The 24,336-nt window shown below is 35.0% G+C and overlaps 1 protein-coding gene across 1 annotated transcript in view; it reads left to right on the top strand.

Moving 5' to 3' along the window:
- LOC128234618 (zinc transporter 9-like) overlaps positions 1-24,336 on the top strand; it is a 308,991-nt gene that overhangs the window by 219,430 nt on the left and 65,225 nt on the right. Inside the window, exons 13-15 of the mRNA XM_052948969.1 lie at positions 7,889-8,030; positions 8,827-8,866; positions 14,301-14,372. Coding sequence (XP_052804929.1) covers positions 7,889-8,030; positions 8,827-8,866; positions 14,301-14,372 — 254 coding nt within the window. The remainder of the gene's footprint in view (positions 1-7,888; positions 8,031-8,826; positions 8,867-14,300; positions 14,373-24,336) is intronic.

Consider the following 24,336-nt stretch of genomic DNA (forward strand, 5'->3'; position numbering starts at 1 on the left):
CACAGCCTTCTCTTTAAAGTATTTCAATAAAGCAGCACAATAGTGCTGATCCACATGGGTTGCTCTCAGTTGTCGCCTCTGTATTTTGTATTGTACATCGATGCGCGAAGTAAAGCTGTATGCAGCCTTTGAATAAGGATTTCTGGGGGCAAACTGGAGTCTGACTAGGCTTTTTGAAAGTATGGGTGTGTTCTCTGGACATCTTTTTGCAGCCATGTCAATCATGTCGGACAAAGAAATCCACTGTGACAGATGAGCTGTGTTGTGTCTGCGCTCATCTGCTGCAGTGACCTCCTCCACTAAGTCAGACAGATGTCCAAAGAACACGTCAAAATAGTCAGAAGGGCGACCTAGATTCAAATGCCTCAGATCGGTCAATAATCCCTCTTCTCCCATGAAAATGAGTCTAATGCGTTCTTGGGTATCAGGATGGATTGCAGCAGTTCTGTCAATACAGAGCTCTTTGTATATCAAGTCTGCAACAGCAGGCATGATACTGACAACATTGGCAAGCTTTTCTTTGAAAACTTTTCTCTGTGCTCTTGTGTGGAATTCAGAGAATTCCTGTTTAAGCTTACCTGCCATTCTTGCTGCATCTGTCAGCATCTGTGGCTCGGACCTATTTACTTCAACCTGAACAAAACAGTAACTTGTGCAAACCGAGCCCCCTGGGGAAAACCTGTATATGTCAACTGGTACAGACAAACATAAATTCTGAAAAAAACGGTATCTTTGCACATTATTTTCAAATGCAGTAGCAACACATTTCGCTTCGTCAAAGTATACAGGGTTACCCAAACCGGCATTTCTAACAGCCTCATCAAGCAAACTATACCTCTCATGTACATTTCCTAACCATGCCTTTCTGTTTTCAACAGTTGTAAATTCGTCAACTGTGCCCACAGGATGACCTAAACTATGATAAAGGTTTTGCTTTTCTGCTCTAGTTTCTAGATAAAGTTTATATGCCTTCATACAATCAGCTAAGTTTGTGATATTGTCACATGCTTATTGCCACCCTTCAGAGTTTTTTATACAAGGCTTCAGTAGTAGGCTGTATAGAGCCTCAGAATGACTCTCCAGCTCATGCGAACCTAGCTGTTGAGCTTTTGCCTTTTTCCTCTTCACATCATTGTACCCAGTGAAAGCCTCGAAAGCCATCGGAATAGGGAGAAGATGTTTCTGTCTCATAGCTGCCCCATTGATTGTATCATGATGGTTTGTCAAGTACCATAAGGCATTACATAGGACCTGAAAATATAATATAACATAAGGTTGGTGTCGCATAGAATAGCATGGTGGGTAACGGGTCATCTCGGGCTGAAACAAACTCGGACTCTGAGTCAACTCGGGCGGAGACCGAATCGGACCCTTCGGACTAGGTCAACTCGGACTGATTTTAAAAAAATACTTTTTTATGTCTGATGTTACAGTAACTAACTATTCAATAAGTGAGAGAATAAAAACGTTACATGATTTTAGTATCAGGAAGAAGTATTTTAAAAATAAAAAAGTCAACACCGAATACATTTCATCAATAGCTTTTTATACTAGGTGCATAATAATAAATAAACGTGACATATATAGAGGATATTACATGAGTGGCCATTGAATATGGTATTTATTAAACGAGTTTTCTAAAATTGATAAAAACGAGCCTTGGCGAGATTTATCTATGTTAGTAAACGAGTTTAATAAATTCCATATTCAAAGACCACGAATGTTATGTTCTATTTATATTATAAATTCAATGTTGACTAAAAGTAGAGCTAAACGCATATGACGTCGCTTTTAGTGTGTTCATCAAATGCTATTAGTAATGACGTTAATTAGCATAATTATGTCACTAGTGAAATACTGAAAATTATGTGTCGCTTTTAGTGTGTTCATCAAATGCTATTAGTAATGACGTTAATTAGCATAATTATGTCACTAGTGAAATACTGAAAATTATGTCACTCTGTTATGTCACGCTGGCGACATCATTAATGATATAAAACTATTTATAAAATTAACTTTGTTTGTATCAATCAATTTAGTATGCAAACAATGTTGATTTTAGATCAAATGCCGAAATATTCGTCGTCTGACCAAATTCAATATGCTTGACTTTTAAAACAGATAATTTCGTAATCAAATATTATAACAAAGTTGAGGCAATTAGCGTGATATGTATATTTATTTATAAAATTAGCTTGTATCAATCAATTAAATATGCAAACACTTTTGATATAAGATCAAATGCCAAGATATTCGTCGTCTGACCAAGTTCAAATATGCGTGTTATACTTAAACGGATAAGTTCTAAAATACCTCGAACATTTAGAAAAAAATATATAGGAGTCCGAGTTGACCCAGTCCGAGTTTGTCTCAGCCCGAGTTGACCCGGATTCGCATTGTGTCATACGGGGCTAAATAATGCCTGAAATCATCTTGAAAAATGTGGAAATTGATCAAAATCAATGATTTAAAATTCTAAGATATTTACATGAACTATTTTAGAGTGGTTCAAGGAGTATCAATTTTTAAACATGTTATATAAATAGTATTTTGCTTAAAATCACAAGGATCTATGCAGCAACTCAAGGCTGAATACATCTTTACCTGCACGAAATATCCTCCTTGCGTTTGGGCTACGCTCTTTGGAAAGTCCAGGTTTGATTTCCGAAAGTACTGCTTCAATAAGTCGTTGTACAGTTCATCTTTTCTGTGTAATCCCTCAGACTTCCCACTACTGCAACACCAGAAAATTCAAAGTCAATTTTTACAACTTTTATTGATCCTTTCCCCGTTGCAGACGACGTTTCACGCCTTTGCAGCGGACCACTTTTGAACACATTTTGGGGAAAAAGAGAAATTGCTCATTTTGAGCAATTTCTCATTTTATACAATATGTTCTATACAGTTTTGACATCACTATTCATTTATGAAAACATAACATTCTATGTTCTCCATTTTCATATATTAAATGTAATCTGCAAATTATGTCAAATAATAAAATATAAATTGTTGAGTAAAAGCAATATTGAACTTGATGGTTAAGATAAATCTGCAATCAGAGGCTGGAAAACTATTTTTGTCCATTTACATAAATACAGACACTGGCAAACCACATGTTAAATAAATATAGAGAGGTATAAATGGTGTTCTGACATCGGCATACACGTATAGTATTATTCTGTTCAAAAACATAAATTATTGGGTATTGTAATCACACCCACAAGCAATGTTTTGAGCAAAAACAAGAATAGTATCTCAAACTATCATCTGATTTGACATTACTCTTTAAGGAGACAGCTTTACATGTGTTGTATACCTTTGTTTCTTCTCATTTGGAAAGTCTCGCCCTTTTGCCATAAGTAACTCAAAAGCATTGAGCGTCTTTGTTGTAGTTGCCTGAAGAACCTGGTGGAACTCTTCCAATTCTGCATCAGGCTTACATACAAATGTGATGTATTTTATGTTGAAACCCAGCACATCTTCCACACGTAAAGATTCTTCTAGCTCCATTTCAGCCTCGCCCTGAAAAACGATCATAACATTGACATGCATATATTGAACCAATTGTGGACTTTTAAAATATTTGTGGAACATACATTTTTCCATGAAAATAACTGTGGTATTTTTCAAGTCTCTTAAAAATACAATGCACATTGATACTCATAAGTTCCTGAGCAGAATATATTTATATATAAAGCTGTGTCATGAGAAAACACTTATTGCATTGAAAATCTAAACCAATGAATATCTCTCAATTACATTTGATCAGGTCCTTCTAATTTCCAGGGGTAGAAAATAAAATTCTGCCTAGCTAAAAACAGAATAGACCTTAAAAATGGGTCTACACTGTTTGCCATGCATTAAGCATTAAAGAAATAACAGCATGGATTTAGGAAACCAATATGTTAAAGTATGTATATAGATTCTACTTCTCTGAAAATTACAGCAGAAAAAAACGTTCTCACCTAAAAAAAAATTGGGCATGGGTCTCCCTATATTTAAGTGTTTTTCTCTTTTTTTTAAACAGACCAATTGAAAGTTGGGGATAAGGCAGAAGTTTTGAGAGGGGGTGGGGATAGGTGGTTCATTTATCCTAATGAAAACACCTCCCCCTCTCTATTCGATAGATGATACATAAAAACACTCACCTCTGTGTCACACATCTATTAAGTTTTTCTTTCTGGTGCATGTCATAAAAAAAAATCCAGCTGTCAACTGAATTTCAAATGATGTCTACTGGTCGGCGACCAGTGACATCCGCGTACCAGTTGGCATTTTTCTTGTCAATAACAACTCGGTTTTTGTTAGGTTTTTGTTTTTGTTTTGCAGAAAAACGTACAGAAGTTCAGAATTGCCGCATAAAATATCATGAAAAAATAATTCGTTTACATATAGAATGCCAACAGCCGCCACTGGAACGCCGACCAGTACAGTTTGTATTTTACCTTTTCGTCATGCCGAGTGCCAGTGATCGACACTGCTTTGACGATCTTTCCAGTGGGGTGGTACTCTCGCCAAATCTGCCCTATTTGGTGGCTTTGGTTTAAAATACACGTTTAAAGCGTCTGACGACATTGAGGAATATTTGGGTAGGATAAAAAAATTACGGTCGGCGGGCGCGGAACAGACACGGCCGGGTAACTGGAAACACACAATTATTTTTTTTTACGCCTAATTTCATACAAACTTATACAGTGAAATCTTAAAAATCATCTTGACTAAAACCTTGACTTGACTGAGGAGTAGACCTTGATATTTTTTGTGTATCTTCATAGAGTGGTCCTCTATGACGTCTGTTTAAATCATGGCCCTGGAGTCAAAATTGGCCCTACCCTGGGAGTTACAAGATTCCAATAAACTTATATAATAAACACATTTTGGTGAATTCTTTAAAGCTGTTGATTCATAATAATTTGACTTAATTGTATTATATACAATTATAGACAATTTATCAATTTATAGACATATTAGATAGTGAACTTCTTCATGTCTGATCAGTGTGCAGGTAACTGTATCAAGTCCCGTCAGTTTAAGAGGATTTTTTTACCTTGATTGTTCAAATTATGCCCGGGGGTCAAAGCTTGCCCTTTTGACCTACTTTCTATTTTTGAAGCCTCAGCAAAGAAAATTGGAACATGTGCACAATTTTGAAAACAAGTATCAATGTTTTTCTTGGATGACCTGGATTGTGACATTTTGACCTTCATTCTTATTTTAAAGCTTCAACAAAGACATTTGCATCATGTGCACGATTTTGAAAATAAATATCAATGTTGTCCTTGGATGACCTTGATTGTGACCTTTTGATTTACTTCCTTATTTTTGAAGCTACAACAACTAAATTTGGACCATGTGTACTGTTTTGAAAACAAATATCACTGACCTTGATTGTGATTTTTTTTACCTACTTTCTTAATTTTGTAGCTTCTGTAATGAATTTTCCACCATGTGTACAGTTTTGCAAAAAAATATCAATATTGAGATGGTCACCCATCAATATTGACCTTATCGGGTGACCTTTTCACCTACTTTCTTATTTTTGAATCTACAGTTTTGTAGTTAGGACCATGTGTACAGTTTGGAGAACAAATATCAGAATGATATATTATGGGTGTAGGATTGTCAAATGTTCCTCTACCAAGTTTTTTGGAATGAAACCCTGGATTCATAATTGGCCCTGCCACTAGGGTCACCAGTGTTACATACAGATCTGAAGGAATTTGTTGTGTAACATTGTAAAGTGGTGACATATAAAAAAAGGTTTTACTAGGTAAGCAAATTAGGTCCATCATGGTTCTATTGTTTAAACCTTTCCATGGATTTAAAAATAAAACTGACTTGAAAGTTGATTTTGATAGGAAATATAATATAATATGGAATCCAGCATCAAACTTTGTTTGGGAAATTATGAAAAATCTTTTTAACACTCTAGATGCTACTTTTTTAGTCCTGGAAATTTGTAAGAAATGTTGCTTCGTTGATTCTTAGCTCAAGTTTGAATATGGGTCATCTGGGGTCAAAAACTAGAAAAATATAGAAAAACCTTGTTAACACTTTAGAGGTAACATTTTCAGCCCAAATATCCTGGAAATTTGTCAGAAAGGTTGTTTGGATAATTTTCAAGTGAAGTTTGAATATTGGTCATCTGGGGTTTTTTTATTGTTAATTTATTCTTTTAAAATCATTGAAGGTACCAACTTCGAACTTCATGACCTTATTTACTGTAAAATGTTGTTTTTTTTGTGACAAGTTATATAAATCCAACCTAAATATTGTAAGAGTTATTTCCCTTTGTTTCTTTTTGTACAAATACATATTTGTCATGTTTTTACATGCCTGTTTAAAAAATCTTGACATATAATAGTGTCACCTATGGTTTATGGAAGGGCAGACAGGCACCATCCAGTATGTAGTCCATTCAATTACTTTTGAACCCTTTGTCCAATCATGACCAAATTTGGTCAGAATGTGTATGAACGTGTTTGATAATTAGCAAAATTGCTGTAGTTACCGGAGAGTTATTGCGCTTTTATTATAGAAATTACCTAAAATTGCTCTTGTCCTTTTTAAGCATTTGTCAAATCATCACAAAATTTGCTGAGAATGTGAATGGGCATAATATATCACAGAAGCCAAATCCCTGTTTTTGCCTTTTAATTACCAACAAGTCTATAGCACAAAGTTTTACTCAGGTAAGAAAAATGCATTAAATTTATATCAATTTTGGACTTAAATACAAAAATCTCTGATCTAATTTTTGTCAGCAGTCTTATATAGCTGGTTTCCATGCATTTTTTCGCAAAAAAGACAAAAAATAAAAAAGTTGTTGAAACGTTTCATCTGTGAGAGTGCAGCTTTAAGCTGATCCTGACATTAAAGTTCCAGAATAAGTAATTTACAATATGTTGGTCATTTCTTCTCAGTCAAGACAGTGATATGTAATTCAATAGTGTTAAGAAGGCATCCCAGAAAAAATGTTCTCTGCACCATAAACACCACACTGATCTCAAGACATTTTTGGGGAAAACTGAAGATTTGGTGTAAATGCATGGGACTTTGTCACTGCCAGGACTTTAGGTGTTCTGGTCATTTATTCCATAATGGTCACTGTTGTGTCTGTTGGTGCTGCTGTAATATTTCATATCAATATTCATGTTATTGTATTTCATTCAAATGTCATGTCCCATTGTGCTTCTTTCATTGTAGTTTAGATCACTGTTAAGTGTTTTTGTCAATTTTCCTGTCGAAATTCCTGTTGTTACTGTGTTGTCTGTCGATGTTCCCCTTGTTGAATTCATATCAATACTGTGTCCATCAGTGTTCTCTTTGTTTTATTAGATGTCACTGCTGCGTCTGTCTGTGCTCCTGTCATTATGTCTCCCCATTCATACTTGGTATGCTGGTTGGTCATGACTAGTAGATGACCCCTATTGATTTTGTGATCAGTAGGTCAAGGTAAAGTTGAGGTGAAAAAACAGTTTCCGCACAATAACTAAAGATCCTTTGGGTCCAGAAACTTCATACTTGGTATGCTAGTTGTTCATGACTAGTAGATGACCCCTATTGATTTTGAGATCAAAAGGTCAAGGGTCAAGGTATCGGTTACCTTCAGGTAAAGAAAAATATGTTGGCGGTGACCTTAAGCTTAAAATTGGTTTCTGCTCAATAACTAAAGAAAGCTTGTACCCAGGAACTTCATACTTGGTATGCTAGTTGGTCATGACTAATAGATGACCCCTATTGATTTTGAGATCAGGTCGCCATGACCTTAAGGTAAAGAATTTCTTAAGTAAAGATAGTGTTCTATTTTCTAGATATGACAACATGACATAGCACCCTACTATTGATTGTGTGCAATGTGTGGTAATGAGTAACTTGATATTTTCAGGTATGGATACCGTAACTATGTGCACATATTCAGCTTGTACAGTGGCAGTGCCATCTTCTGTTTTGGGTTTGGTGTAACATTGTACCACGCCTTATACTGCCTAGCTAATCCAGTACCACTAGTCACTGAGGGATTGTTCATGGTAACCAGATAATTTTTATCCTCATATATTTATTCATTATCCCAAGTAAGACAATAAAGTTGAAATTCTTTAAATTGACCAATATTCAAACTTAAAAATATTCATCCCTTATTAAGGTGTTCTTCTTTGTCTAAAATGGTCTTTAGTGCACCTGTACATGAAGTGCTGTAGGTAAGATTTCGTACACACCTATATAAATTACTTTGTTGTGCTCTTCCTTTGTTTTTGTCCTTTGTCATCAAATAATACCATTAAATAATATGCATACATGCCATATTTCTGAGAGGCTTCCCAGGGGATTTTGGTCTGAATTCCAGGGGATTTTGATATTACACCAGGGGATTTTTATGCGATGAAAATTTGCGCAATATCTGCATTTATAATATAAGAATAAATACAGAAATACACTCAAATTACAATAATTATTGGAGTTAGTCATCATGGTCTTTCATGGAATTTCACACTCATAATTTTATTGATGCTTTCCACTGTCAACCTTAAGCAAGTCTTGAAAAAAAAATAAAAAATCCTGGGGATGGGTTGAAATTCCGGGGGATTTTTCCCCCCGCCGGGGGATATGGCATGTATGAATATGTCAGAAACCAATAGCCCATATTTTCAGAAATCAACAGTAATGTTTCTTTGGTGCAATAGTTTACCCAATACTGGTGACGCTGGCATGATCCTTAAAAAACACCTATCTTTAACCATAAGGCCTAAAGCTAACATATTTATTTGTAGCAAAATATCTTGTCTCGGCCAAAGTTGTTTGAATAATAGTGTAATTTGTTTACAGACATACCTTACACTGAGCTTCAATCTGGTCACAGATGCAGGTATGTATTGATAGTATGAGATAAACAACACATGATGGTGGTCTTTCAAAAATTAAATAAATTCCAATAAAGGAATTAGCATGATGAGATGTAAATCAAAGTTTTAAAAGGTAATTCACGTTGTACTTCATACCTAAACAGAAAATGACTGCAATATTACTAAAATATTTTCAAAATTACAAAGTCAATAATCTTTTTAAAAAAACCTTGGTGGAGAATAAATAAAAAAATAAAAAATAATAATAATATTAACTTTATTTTATGAAGATAACACATTAAGTTACATAATTATCTTCTTTACAATGTGGTCTTCAATGGATTCTACAAGTATCTAAGTATACAATAATTGATCATTCAAACAATAACAAACATGATGACATTCAAACACAACATATATACTCAGTACAATGTTCAAAATTATAAAAAACAAGAATAAATCACATTTAAACAAACAATTTCAACAGACAGTCATTGACTTAAGTCATTGTGTTGTCATAAGGTGTTTTTTGAATTGTGTTTTAAATGCAAATAAAGAGGATGATTTGCGGATTAAAAGTGGTATTGAATTCTATACAGATTTAGCAAAATAAGTAATTGACTTTTTACCATAGTTAGTCTTATAGCAAAGGGAACGTAAATCATTATGGGTGGTAGACTGCAATGAGTAGTTTGTGTTATTGGTAAATGAAATTACTTCACCTAAGTATTCAGGCATGGACCATGCAAAAACGTAGAGATAATAAGTCCAACATTAAATTTACATCTATTGTCAAACGATAACCAGCCTAATTCCTTGAACAATGGACTGGATGACGTTTTAACAGGTTTTTATGCCCCCGAAGGTGGGCATATTAAAATCCCACCGTCTGTCCGTCCGACTCAATAAATCAGAATATTATGGACAGATTTTAAAATAACTTGCCACATGTAATCGGCATACCAAAACAACGTGTTGCGTGCAAGAACCGTGTCCCTACCTCTAAGGTCAAGGTCCAATTAGGTGTTTATTTCCAATGGAATGCTGCATATAAGGACATAGAGTATAGGTTGTCGTGTCCGGGCTGTAACTTTCCCTTGCATGGACAGATTTTAAAATAACTTGCCACATGTGTTCGGCATACCAAGACAACGTGTCGCGTGCAAGAACCGTGTCCCTACCTCCTAGGTCAAGGTCCAATTAGGTGTTTATTTCCAATGGAATGCTGCATATAAGGACATAGAATATAGGTTGTTGTGTCCGGGCTGTAACTTTCCCTTGCATGGACAGATTTTAAAATAACTTGCCACATGTGTTCGGCATACCAAGACAACGTGTCGCGTGCAAGAACCGTGTCCCTACCTCCTAGGTCAAGGACACACTTAGGTGTTTATTCACAATGGAATGCTGCATATAAGGACATAGAGTATAGGTTGTCGTGTCCGGGCTGTAACTTTCCCTTGTATGGAGAGATTTTAAAATAACTTGCCACATGTGTTCGGCATACGAAGACGACGTGTCGCGTGCAAGAACCCTGTCCCTACCCCCAAGGTCAAGGTCACACTTAAGTGTGTTTATTTCCAATGGAATGCTGCATATAAGGACATAGAGTATAGGTTGTCGTGTCCGGGCTGTAACTTTCCCTTGTAGGGACAGATTTTAAAATAACTTGCCACATGTGTTCGGCATACCAAGACGACGCGTCTTGTGCAAGAACCGTGTCCCTACCTTCAAGGTCAAGGTCACATTTAGGTGTTTATTCACAATGGAATGCTGCATATCAGGACAAAGAGTATAGGTTGTCGTGTCCGGGCTGTAACTTTCCCTTGTATGGACAGATTTTTAAATAACTTGCCACATGTGTTCCACATACCAAGATGACGTGTCGCGTGCAAGACCCGTGTCCCTACCTCCAAGGTCAAGGTCACGCTTAGGTGTTTATTCACAATGGAATGCTGCATATAAGGACATAGAGTATAGTTTGTCGTGTCCGGGCTGTAACTTTCCCTTGTAGGGACAGATTTTAAAATAACTTGCCACATGTGTTCGATATACCAAAACAACGTGTCGCATGCAAGACCCATGCATGTCCCTACCTCTAAGGTGAAAGATACACTTTGTGTTTATTCACAATGAAATGCTGAATATAAGGACATAAGAATGTAGGTTGTCAAGTACGGGTGGTATTTTTTTATGTTCAGAGGCAATTTAAAATAACTTGCCATATGTATTTGTTTCATCTTTAATTTTTCATGTACTGACCTTGTTCATAGGTCAATGTCACATTCGGGGGCATTCGTCACATACTGTGACAGCTCTTGTCTTAGAATTATTTTTGCAGATTTGTTTCTGAATAATAAATATTTTACGTATGTGTGAATGTATACAACTGCTCCATATAGAACAACAATAGTCCATAACTAGTTCATTGTGGATAACATTAATACGCATTGTAAAATAGTTTTTGTATATCATACAATGTAGCTTAGTTAAGAGGTAATTAATTTGTTTTAGAAGTGCTATTCTAGAATTCAGTTTCCTGAACATTGAAAACTTATTCTTTCCAATTCAAGAACTGTATGGCTTGTAACTTGTTCAATTGTTGTATTATTTCACAGCGATGTCAGGGAGATGGGTTTTGATTTGTAACCATTGTTAATCAACATGCATTTTGATTTTCCTGAATGAATTAATATGTTATTGTTAAAGCACCAAGAAGCTACTGAATCCAAATCATTCTCCAATGTTTTCAGCATTAGCACGAAGTGCTCAAGGTGAGCTATTGTGATCGGTCTTTGTCCATCATCCGCCGTCAGTCAGTCCGTCCGTCCGTCAACAATTGCTTAAAAAACATCTCCTCTGAAACTACCTGGCCAAATTCAATGAAACTTTACAGGAAGCTTCCTTGGATGTCCCTCTATAAAAATACAACAAGGGGTCATGATTGATTAACAACAAGAAAATGGCTGACTTCCTGTTTTTCTTTAAAAAAATATCTTCTCTGAGACTACCACTCCAAATTCAATGAAACTTTACAGGAAGCTTCCTTGGGTGACCCTCTACAAAAATACAAGAAGCGGTCACGATTGATCAACAACAACAACAACATCAACAAAATGGCCAACTTCCTGTTTTGCTTTAAAAAAACATCTCCTCTAAAACTACCAGTCTAAATTCAATTAAACTTACAGGAAGCTTCCTTGGGTGACACTCTACAAAAATACAACAAGGGGTCACGATTAATCAACAACAACAACAACAGCAACAACATCGAAATGGCCAACTTCCTATTTTTTTTTCTATCCGAACAAAAAGGTTACATAAAACTATTATCAATAGTCCTTCACAACATCATGTCTTATATTGTTTGTGTGACATAAAAACCCTAAATTTATTCAAGGTATTCCATGAATTGGAAATATTGAATTGTAGATGCCAATCATAATAAAAAGGACATTTAGCCAGCAAAAAATGAAATTCAGACTCAACTATATTACCATATTATATCATATCGAGAAAACGGGTAAAACCCCTTAATATATAAGATAGGACGCAGCGGAAAAATGTCAAAATCGGAGCCGAAAAATTGAAGTTGGTTAAGTATTTATAACATATATTGAAGTAAAAAAACAAACAAAAATTGTATATAAGGCATATTTCGATAAGTGTCTTGTGTATTTCGATAATTATCGTCGTATTTCGGTAATTAAGCGTACACAACAATGATATATGTCTTGACATTTTGAGAACATTCACGCATAATATAAGACTTATACAAATGCTGTAATAGACTAGTTCTGACTGACAGTCAATCATTGCAACCGTTGCATCTCCCGACATGCCTTCTGAATGACAGTCAACCGTTGCAACCGTTGCAAAACTGTGTATTGTCAAAACTAATGATTGTTTTGATAAGGTTTGTCACTGCGCGGATTAAAGCATGTCAGCATAATTATTGCGTGTTGGTAATTAGCCTTGCCAGCAGAAGGTTCCTCGTGTAAAGTGCGAACAAACAACAATACGGTATTACCATCGCAATAGTTTGTTCTATTGATGTTTTTCTAATGACAGACAGCGGGTGTTTTTCACACCTTCGCACATTTGAAAAGATTTGATAGTGACAATAATGCTACTTTGCGTTATGCACATTCCTTTATTAATTTTTTAAAACAGTAACATACAACAAAATGTTTTGTAAAATATCGAAACATTAAAATCATGAACAACGATTAATTGATAAATACCTCCTTTCTAGATTTTCCGTTGCCGTTATAACTCAATCCAGTTAAAGTGCTGACTCACATCGAGTTTTTGTGAGTAGCGTCCCTTTTGTAAAAAAGTAAACACTTTAAAGTAAACATTCAATATATTTCTGCGTGTGTTAACTTGCGTGATTTTACCTATGTCAGTTGTTCTCTTCGGTGACGCAGTACAGATACTTACTATTACCGCGTTCTTCCCCGGTCCAATATTTTCGACCTGAAATGGACTTGGAAAAAAACAGATGAAATTCTAATAGCATAGAAAGGACGCAGGCAATTTTTAAGATGATAATTGGGGGTAAAAAAGTGTGTCCTATGCATGATATAATACGGTAGTATTGCATAGTTTATATTTTCCTTCTAAACATACAACAATATTGAACCTTCCAATTTCAATTTCAAGAGAGTGAGAAAATAGTCGCAGAATATGAATAATAATGATATACAAATAATTCTGTATATTCAAAAAGCTAAAGGTTTTCATAGCAACAAATATATGTGAATACTTTTTTTGTACTTGCGACTAAAAATACTTCGAATTTTGCCAACTAACACCTGCTTAAAATCCCCCTGAATACTATCAAAATCCCCCTGAATTTTCAGCCTTTCTGAACAAATCCCCCTGAATGGTCTCTAGAAATATGGCATGTATGTACAGGCACATGAAAGTTAAAAAAATAAATAAAGAAAATTCAATGTGTATTGATGGGAATCACTGGTGTTGAAAATTTAAACGACAGCTACCATAATTTATGTAGGTTGTGACCTTTATTGGCTTCAAGAACTACTTGGCACACCATGAGAATTTGTAATGTGGCATTTTCAGCCTACTCAAAATTTCATGAAGTCATTAAAAGACAGGGACAGCCACAAAAATGGATTCACATCAACAGCTCTTTCAAAACATTTTTTTTTTAGTTTGGAATAATGTTTTTGGCTCAATTACTTTAGTTTTGAGTCTAGTTTAGTAATTTAACGTTGTATATAGCAAGCTCATTGGGATAGCATTTGGGTGTTGGTAGGTATTAAGTCAAGGTAGCTGCTTGTAATAGGATACACAAAACTTTCTTAAATTTCCTTATCGTGTGAATATAAACCTTCTTTTGTTGCCCTTGATGCCACTGCATTGCTGGTTTAGTTGGAATAGCAGTGAAGTTCTGTGTGCAGGTTGAATTTGAGCTCTCATGTGTTTCAGTTTCCCTTGCGTTTGCAGTCAACCACATACACAAGGATGCTAAAGCTGCAAACATGTCTTTTAAACAGTATAGTAAGTATTCTTTATATATTAATACTCTTATTCCATGTACTATTGTTTTTTTCTAAACTGCTTTATCAAGAAATATCTCTGAGGTTGTTTTTTCTTCCACAGCTTATCTGTTATAGTGGTATAATAATACAGAGTTTTCACTGCCAATTGACAAAATAAATGTAACAGTAATTTTCATCTTAGTAAAACCTTAAAAAGCACCATTAATAACGGTTCTTTTGATCCTAATGATTTAAATGGCAAAGTATTGATCAGTTGTGAACCTAGGCTAGCTCGGTATTGCATCAACCAGTCAGTAGTTTGAGCCCAACACCTGGCAACTCATATATTCAACTCATTTGTGTTTGTTGCTCACCTGAGCACAAAATGCTTAAAGTGAGCAATTGGGATCAGTCTTTGCCAGGCATTCGGCCATAAATAATTGCTTGAAAGACAAATCAGGCAAATTTCGATTAAACTTCACTGGATTCTTCTTAAAGAGACCTACAAAAATACAACATGGCGCCTCGATTGAGCTACAACAAGACCACAAAATGGCTGACTGTTTTACATTTTGAAATCTATTTGAAATATCAAAAAAATTAATAACTGCTTGAACTTCCATAAATTCTGAGCAACTTTTACACTGAATGTTTATGATTGAATTGTAAAATATTTTTATTATGCAAAGTGAACATTCAATATATTATCAAAATTACTTAGTAGTGTAACGGTCCACTGTAGGCTGCAGATGCGCGTTCATATTCTCCACTTCTATGCACTTGCTAGAAAGCTCAGCTGTCCTGTGAGGCATAGTAAGTCGGTTGGTAATATGCAAATTAGCAAAGCCTGGCATATGTGAGAATGGAGAAGTTAGTATATATAAAGACCAGTGGACCCCTTCAGGGTCGAGCATGCTTTTCCCTGAAGGGATCTGTTGGTGTTTGTTTCATTACGCCAGAAAGCTCGGCTATCTGGTGTTTGTTTGTTGGTCTCGCAGGTTACAGTAGAAGCAAGGGAAGCACATCTTGCTACATAAAAATGTACGGTAGCCGATATATTTATACATAGGAATTATTGTCTGTTTTTAGTAACATTAAGGGAAAAGAATTCATACTTTATGAATTTAGTTCTTCAATTAAGGTTACTGTAAATGACTGGGTATAAGACGATTGGGGGTAATAGACGCAGGCAAAAAAATCCGTGAAAAATCTGAGAAAAAACTTTTATCTATGTTTTCTGTTAAAGGACGCAAAGAAAAAATGTCAAAATCATCTGCCAATCTTGGCCACCATGTTTGTTGACAGTGACAAAAATAATGCAAAATATGTTTCATTTTTATTCGTTTCATGTTAGGATAGGCACTGAAAAGTACTTAGTGTGACAATTTGTTTCTGGATGGCAATGAAAAGTATCTTTTATGACTATTTGTAAGATTTCTTTCTGACAGTATATCGTAAACGATAACCTGTCAGGAATGAAAAGTGAAGTTATGCAAAAACCTTATATTGTACAAGTTTGTTCTCAAAATGTCAACACCTACAGAAAAGAAAAATGAACGTGGAAAAGTGCGAAAAAACAAGACCATTATCGCATCAGTTTGTAGTATTGGTATGTTAAACAGGTCTAAAGGCAGTGCAAATTTTTCACACCTTATCGTACAACTGACAAAAAATATTTTGACAGTGCCTAACTTAGCTTTTTTATGCATGTTTAATTATTGTTTTATTCAAAATAATATTTAATCATTTAAATCGTTCAATATTTTTTTTTTATTATAAACGTCTTACGATATACCGTATCCCGATCTTCAACTGCCATTTTAACCTGTATATACTCGATCGATATGACGTGAGTAACATCCCTTTCTACATAAATCTAAACAAACTCTTGGCCTGAAATTGACCTCAGAAAAAAGTTCAAAACCCAGCAGGCACAACAACGTTGAAGCAACGTTGAAACAACAGTCATCCTTCAACGTTGAGAAAAGGTTGAAATATGGTTGTATGTGAAAGTTGTATTGACGTTGTGATTTCAATGTTGAAACAACGTTGCGGTTTAAACGTTGAAACAACGTTGAAATGAGGTGGAAACAACGTTGAAATGAGGTTGAACCAGAGTTGCAGTTTCAACATTGAATAGACGTTGCAGTTAAACTGCTGAAGGGTTAAGGTAAGGTGAAAACTATAAAGAACACAGTTTTGTTTGGATTACATTTATACAGTATGTACATGTTAATGGTAAGAACTGCCCCATCAACAATGCGATGCGCCACCTCTTCTTCATGCATGCTGAAATGTAAAAGATTAAAACAATAAATGTAAATAAACCATCCTTTATAAACATAATAGATGCAAAGAACAGTATTGTTAATAACAATGCAAGACACCACTTGATATGAACATTTTTCACCATAATTTGAAATCGTATCCGAAATCCCCTCGTATCCGAAATGCATGATTTTCAATAAATAATTCGTTCAAAAACATAATTGTTTGACATTTTTTAAATAAATACCAAACATACTTACTCGAATAGAACCGACTGTCACTTCCCACACGTAGTTAGCTTGAACTAATGGAATTTACGATAGTTTTAAAGCTCTGCTGTTACTGATGATCTGCACAATCATTATTTTTTGATAACTGACCGGAACTACGCAATACGCTAGGGGCGCAACTCGTTTCGAACTTTCCAATCGGGGTAACTCTGAATTGCGGTAGATGGCCATTCAGCCTAAAAAAGAAGTCTACTCGTCAAGCATGAATGGCTCTCTATAAAAAATTGAATGTGGAAATATCAATATAATCAGAACAGAACATTGATCTATATTCGAATGTCATGACAACATCAATATGACAACCATTTTTCAACCATCCTCAATGTTGAGGTATCGACCGTATTTCAACCTCGTTTCAACGTCGAAATGTCAACAATTTTTCAACGTTGAAGCTTCAACGTTGTTTCAACTTTGAAATATTGTTGATCGACGTTGTGACCAATATTCAACTATATTTCAACGTTGTGTGCCTGCTGGGAAAGCTTGTTACTGGTTATTTGACGCAGGCATTTTTTTCATCGAAATCTAAGGGAAAACGTGTGTCTATTACCCAGTCATTTACGGTACTGTTCTTTTTATCGATTTTCAGGTTAAATTAATTATCTATCCTTCCTAAGTTCATATAAATACATTGTTTTACTGAATATTGAATTTAATAATTCAGACTTTGTCATTGAACTAAACCATTGTTCAGCTGTCAATCACTCGCAATGATTGTACTGGTTGCAAAGCCTGTGAACACAAAGATGATAAGTATAGACTGACAAGACCTGTTAACAATATAAATGTATAGACTCATAGCATCATGTAAGCTTGGTAAAAAAACAGAAGAAACAAGAGCTGTCACAGTATGTGACGAATGCCCCCTAATGTGACATTGACTTACGAACAAGGTCATTACATGAAAAGTTGATCTTACCTTTACGTGTCAAATACATATGGCAAGTTATTTTAAATTGCCTCTGAACATAAAAAAATACCACCCATACTTGACAACCTACACTGTTATGTCCTTATATTCGGAATTCCCTTGTGAATAAACACTTAGTGTATCTTTCACCTTAGAGGTAGGGACATGGGTCTTGCACGCGACACGTCGTCTTGGTATGTGGAACACATGTGGCAAGTTATTTTAAAATCTGTCCATACAAGGGAAAGTTACAGCCCGGACACGACAACCTATACTCTATGTCCTTATATGCAGCACTCCATTGTGAATAAACACTAAGTGTGACCTTGACCTTTGAGGCAGGGACACGGGTCTTGCACGCGACACGTCGTCTTGGTATGTGGAACACATGTGGCAAGTTATTTTAAAATCTGTCCATACAAGGGAAAGTTACAGCCCGGACACGACAACCTATACTCTATGTCCTTATATGCAGCATTCCATTGTGAATAAACACTAAGTGTGACCTTGACCTTTGAGGTAGGGACACGGGTCTTGCACGCGACACGTCGTCTTGGTATGTGGTACGCATGTGGCAAGTTATTTTAAAATCTGTCCATACAAGAGAAAGTTACAGAGCCGGACGGACAGACGGACGGACGGACGGTGTGATTTTAATATGCCCACCTTCGGGGGCATAAAACATGCATCTTGATCACAAATGAAAAAGTTGTTGTGTACGTTGATATTTTGTGTGACAATGATAATACTGTAACAATTTCATTTGTTTTTGTGGACATAAAAATGGGGAAAAAAATAATTATATATTATGAGAAAACAACATGGAATAAATTATTTTGAATGACATTTCAAAATGAACAATTTAGCATAATTGAATGATTATGCTAGACTTACCTTTGAAGAAGGGAGGACGAAGGTTGATAATAATTTCATCCAACACAAAAATCCCTCTTTTTGCAGTGTACAGGAACTGCAATTCTATTTCAGCCAATTGTCATTGCCCTTTGTTACTTTTTTCTTGTCCGGAGCATAACTTGAAAACTACTGGATGGAATGTAACAAAACTTTATACAATGGTACAGCACAATGAGAAGGAGTTCAGTGTCCATGAATCATTACACTATTTTAGCAAATTACAGAGTAATTGGCTTTTTCTGTGTTTTTTTTGTCAAATTTTTGTCCGGACAATAACTTGAAAACAACTAGATGGAATTTTAAAAAACTTCATACAATGATAAATCATAATGAGAGGAAGTGCAGTGTACAGGAACCACATCTACATTTTAGCTAATCACTGAGTTATTGCCCTTTGTTACTTCATAAAAAAAGGCCATCAGTGATAACAGTTTAAATAAAGTTCATGGAAGAACCAAGTTGATGAATACATAAAGTTCAGGCAAAAGAGGTTTGTTTATATTTCACATACATTTTTAGTGCTCTTTTGTTTGTTTCTCTTCAATCAAAATTTTGTCCCTCAGCATAACTGGAAATTTTATAACATTTATTGATTGCCATGTAAACTTGTGCAATGCACAACAATAATAATAGTGTTATTTTCTAATTTTAACAATAACAATCGGAAATTGTACAAAACAAAAATAACCCCATCCATAACATTTTATGTGTTTTCCTTTCTAAATATGTTTATATAAACCATTACTTTTAAACTACTGGTATAAAAAAAGTAACTTAACTTATTTAAAGATGGTCATAGGCAATCGTATATTCTGTGCTTTCCCAGCAAACAATTGACGTTGGAAAGACATTGTAACAATGTCAGAAACAGACGTTGGATTAACGTTGTATATTGGTTGAAAATGAAAGTTTTTTAGACGTCGAAAACACGACGTTGAAACAACGTCGGAGTTACGACGTTGAAACAATGTCGGAGTTACGATGTTGATACAACGTCGTGATAACGACCAAAATTCATAGTATAAATATGCATACCACACAGGTAACAGGTAATTAGGAATTACCCGAGCATTCACCTACATTCATTAACAAACAACTCAGAGAATGTACAAGTTTTATTTTCACAACAAATCTGTACACACACTAAAAGTATTAAATGACAAAGGCACATTAAAATAAATGACAAATTGTAAATTTATAAGTTTAGAGATGTATGTTAATTAACTTGTGTAAACAGTTCGTTGTCCTCCACATCATTGTCTGTCTGGAGCGTACTTCAGACAGGATCCAATTGCCCCATCAACCTCATGTTCAGTAGCAGTAAACACAGTGACACTTGCTGAAATACATAAAAATCTTGTCAAACAAAATTATATTGTCTTGAAACTGCTGAAAATATAGTTTTGATATCAAATTCCACACAACAAAATTTCTCCAGTTTTGGTACAATATTTGCTGTATTTTTTCATTATATTTTAATTGTTTTACTTATTACAGTTACTAGAATCTGTGATCAAAGCTATCGCGTGAGAAATCATTTCCAGTGAATAATTGCTTTGTTTTCCTTGAGTGGGCACTAGTGTTATTTTTATAAGAGGTGAATGCACAAGACTTTACCTGGTACTCACTTTGATAATAACATAATTAGATAATTACTGTCAAGAAGCAGATTTGACTTGGCAAGTATTACCTCGAATACCTTGAAAAACTGCTTTTGGAAAGTCATTTTCTCCTTTTTCCCTTCACGGTAAAGCTAGGCATTACATCATCTGTCATAAACCTGTCAAAAAGGGGTACATAATACTATGAATTTGATAACAATATATATAATTTTGCTGGATGACATTGAATTTAACAAAAACAATGGTAACTAACATGGGCCTTTCGGATCCTGAGATTATTCAAGAGAACAATTAACATTGTTTTCTCATACAAAAAGTACAAATCGGCGCGAAGTCAATTGAGGGCGAATCGGGTTAAATTACATGTATGCTAAAATTTCATTGAAACAACCTTGTAAACCCCAGAAAATTATTGCTATAAACCGTTAAACATGCATTGTATCAACATACCCTGTTGTATTATTTAAAATATGAACCGTTGAGTCTCTAGAGGAGTAATTGACTCTTTTTCTCTCGTCAATATTCATACACCTCATGAGCAATATGGCGGATCAAAATGGGTTCAAAATTGCGAAATTTTAAGATAAGGAATTAAACATGCATTTTTTTTCGGAATTATCTAAATGACATATTTAGAAGCTATCGATATAATTATTTCTGCTATTTTTTATTTAACAAGATGAATTTTAACAACAACAAAAAAAGGAAAGAAAAAAGTCTATAAACATGCGACACCATGCGGAAATTCCAATTACAGAAACCAAGGGCACGGACAAGGGAAGCAACTTGAATGATAACATGATAGAATTTTAGTATTTATTTGCAGCAATATCACGATTTTTCGAGCAACTTCATGTTACATCATGTGTATATCATGTATTAACTTGAAAAATACAACTTATTACAAACAATAACCAAATCACAACGTCGGTTCGATGTCTAATTGCGATGTCGGACTGACATATTGATTTTGACATTGATACAATGTTGTATTTAAGTCGCCGACGTCCCGACCTAAATCCAACCTATATCCGACGTTGATCCAATGTCATGTGTTTGCTGGGTTAGAACATTAAATATATCAGTATTAACATCTCAGTATTAGCATCACTGATATTGTTTAAAACCTTTTTTCTAACTTTTAAAAACAATCAAAAAAAAAAAATAACTGACAATAGTCCATAAAATAAAGTTGTCATTTATAGGTTGGCTTTCCAAATAGTTGACTGCAATTTCATATCAGGGCGGCGTTCGGGGGTATTAATCACCTTCAATGATAGCTCTAGTTTCATCTGTCCTGTATGAATTTAACACAATTGGGTCCAAATGGACGCCTGGCCGACTCTGCTTGATCAGTTCTGAAACGTGTATGACAATGCCTTCGGCAGTTTGATGACTATCCGACAGTTTGATAACATGAAGTGTTTGACAACGTTGAGCTGTTACAAGAAGAAACAGCATGCATAGTTTGCAGGATAGGGACAATAATGACCCTGTATCTATTTGTTTCAAATATTGTAATACAGTCTTCACATCCCAAGTGGTTTTGTACTTTGGCAATGATGGTTTCTCGTTGAATACCTCTTTCATAAACCTTCTTATCACTTCATCATCGTGAATATTTGTATTTCCAGTTAATCTACAGAAACAACTTATAGCCAACCTTGTGGTATTTAATGTGGAGTAGCTTAATCCTTGTACAAACAATTGTGTAAGAAAGCTAACAACCACACTTCCAAACGCTCGCCTGATATGCTGAAAACAGCTAAGCGCATCTTTTTTAATGGATGTTGTTTGTTTGGTTTGTGCACTAATTTCAAAACGATCTGGGTGTTTGGTACCACTATTACATTGCTTTTTGTTAACTTTAAAAGATCTGGCCACCAACTTTGCCTTGGCCAAATTGGCGCGACAAGAATTGCCTGAGTTTTGTCTTCTTCCACCTTTTGAAGAATCCTCGACAGTAGACTGAAAGGAGGGAATATATAAAATAAATGCCCTGACCATTGTAAAGTGAATGCGTCTACAGCAAATGATTTTGGTTCAGGATGTCTCGATACAAATTTCTTCAGTTTGGTGTTCAAACCTGAAGCAAATAAATCTATCTTCATCTGAGGGAAATGTAATTTCAATTTTTTGAAGACCCCTTGGTCCAATGACCATTCAGTATCATCATTAGTGGATCTACTGAGTTTGTTTGCTTTATTTTCCGTGCCGGCGATGTGGGAAACTGATAATTGAATTTTTCTGTCAATGCACCCAACCATATTCTTCTTGCAATACTATCTAATAATTCAAATTTTCCCCCATACTTATTAATATACGCACAACTTGTTGTATTATCAGTATACAGGCGAAGATGTTTATTTGTAACGGTTTTACATAAAGTTATGAGTCCTATCTTGCAAGGTTTTAATTCCAACTGGACTCCAATATCCACACGTTTTACAACCAGTTGTTACGCCATATATATCGTTGGATGCGTCTGCATAGATAACAATTTCTGGACTTTTTGATTCAATGTTTTTGTAACTTTTTTCAACATTATGTATCCACCAGTGTAAAGAAACGTCTATGCTTCTCGGCACGTTCATAAAGCTATCAAAATTACCTCTATGCTTTTTCAATTGGATTTCTTTTATCTGTTCAAGAGGCCTAATGTATAAATGAGCATGTTGAACACCTGGTTCTGCCGCGATTAGTTTACCGATCAGTTTAGCAAAGTTTCTTATTGTTGTTCTACTGGTAAAAAGCATGTCTCTACATACAGCGATAATATCATGGCAATTCTCCTTCGTCTACCTTACTGTCATTGAGACTGAACACAATACCAAGTCTAAAAGTATAATCTTTGTACATGGAATAAGAACGGACTTTTCTAAATTTACCGTTAAACCCAGGTTGTCCATTAAGTTAATACGTTATCAATTACATTCTGTGTACACAAATTGAAGTTATCCCAGGCCAAACACAATCATCGATAAAGTAAACACTACTGTTATGAGTGGACCTGAGATAAGCAAATACTGGTTTCATCAATTTTGTCCAAATTCTAGGGCTGCATGAATATCCCAAGACTAGCTTGGTAAACTGCCACTTTTGAATAAGATAAACTGGAAATATTTAGATCTTGTTCTCTGATTCAAATTGAATAGTAAGCATCCGTTAAATCCACAGATGCAAGATAACAATCTTTTCTGACCATGTTAATTGCCACTCATACAGATTCCATCTTAAAATGTAATTTTCTAACATAATGTTTATTGAAGTACTTGAGGTTAAGTATTACGCATACGCGTCCATCTTTTTTCGGTCTGATAAAAATGGTAGAAATAAATTCATTGTTTGTGGTTTCTGGTGCCTTTTCAATTATTCTACATTCCAAAAGTCTATTTAATTCATTGCGAATTTTAGTATTGTCATCGTTTAATCGGTTTTGAAACATATTTTTGTTGGGGAATGTCGGATAGCTCTATACTGCAACCTGTTATAGTTTTATTAGTATCCATTTGTCTCTAGTAATTGTTTCCCATACATTGATATTATCCCCAGTTTTTCCAGCTCGAAAATTTTCAGTTGTGTTGCAAAAACATACATTGATATCTTTACTTACAGATATTATTTTTTGTTTGTTTTTGTGTATTTTTGTTGTTGGTGTTTCAACAGATGTTGATAGTTTGTCTGTGCTTGATTGTTGTGATGAGGGTAAGCAGTGAACTTTCTGTTGTTGTATGGTCAGTGCCCCCCTCCTCTTTTCGATAAAAAAGGCTTGTTTGGTTGATCTTGTGTTAGTTTTGCCTTGGTTTCTTTCATTTTGTTAATATCTTCTTCCAGTTTGTCACCGAATAGCATTGCTGCCGAAGGTGGATTGTCACACATTTTTGTTTTTAATCTTTTTTCTCCGATTTTCGTTTGACGAGAGAACTCCCTGCGCTAGGATTTTAAAAATGTCACCAACTAATTCTTTATTTTCCTTGT

Source organism: Mya arenaria, chromosome 5 (genome assembly GCF_026914265.1).
Source record: "Mya arenaria isolate MELC-2E11 chromosome 5, ASM2691426v1".
NCBI classification, from domain to species: Eukaryota; Metazoa; Mollusca; class Bivalvia; order Myida; family Myidae; genus Mya; species Mya arenaria.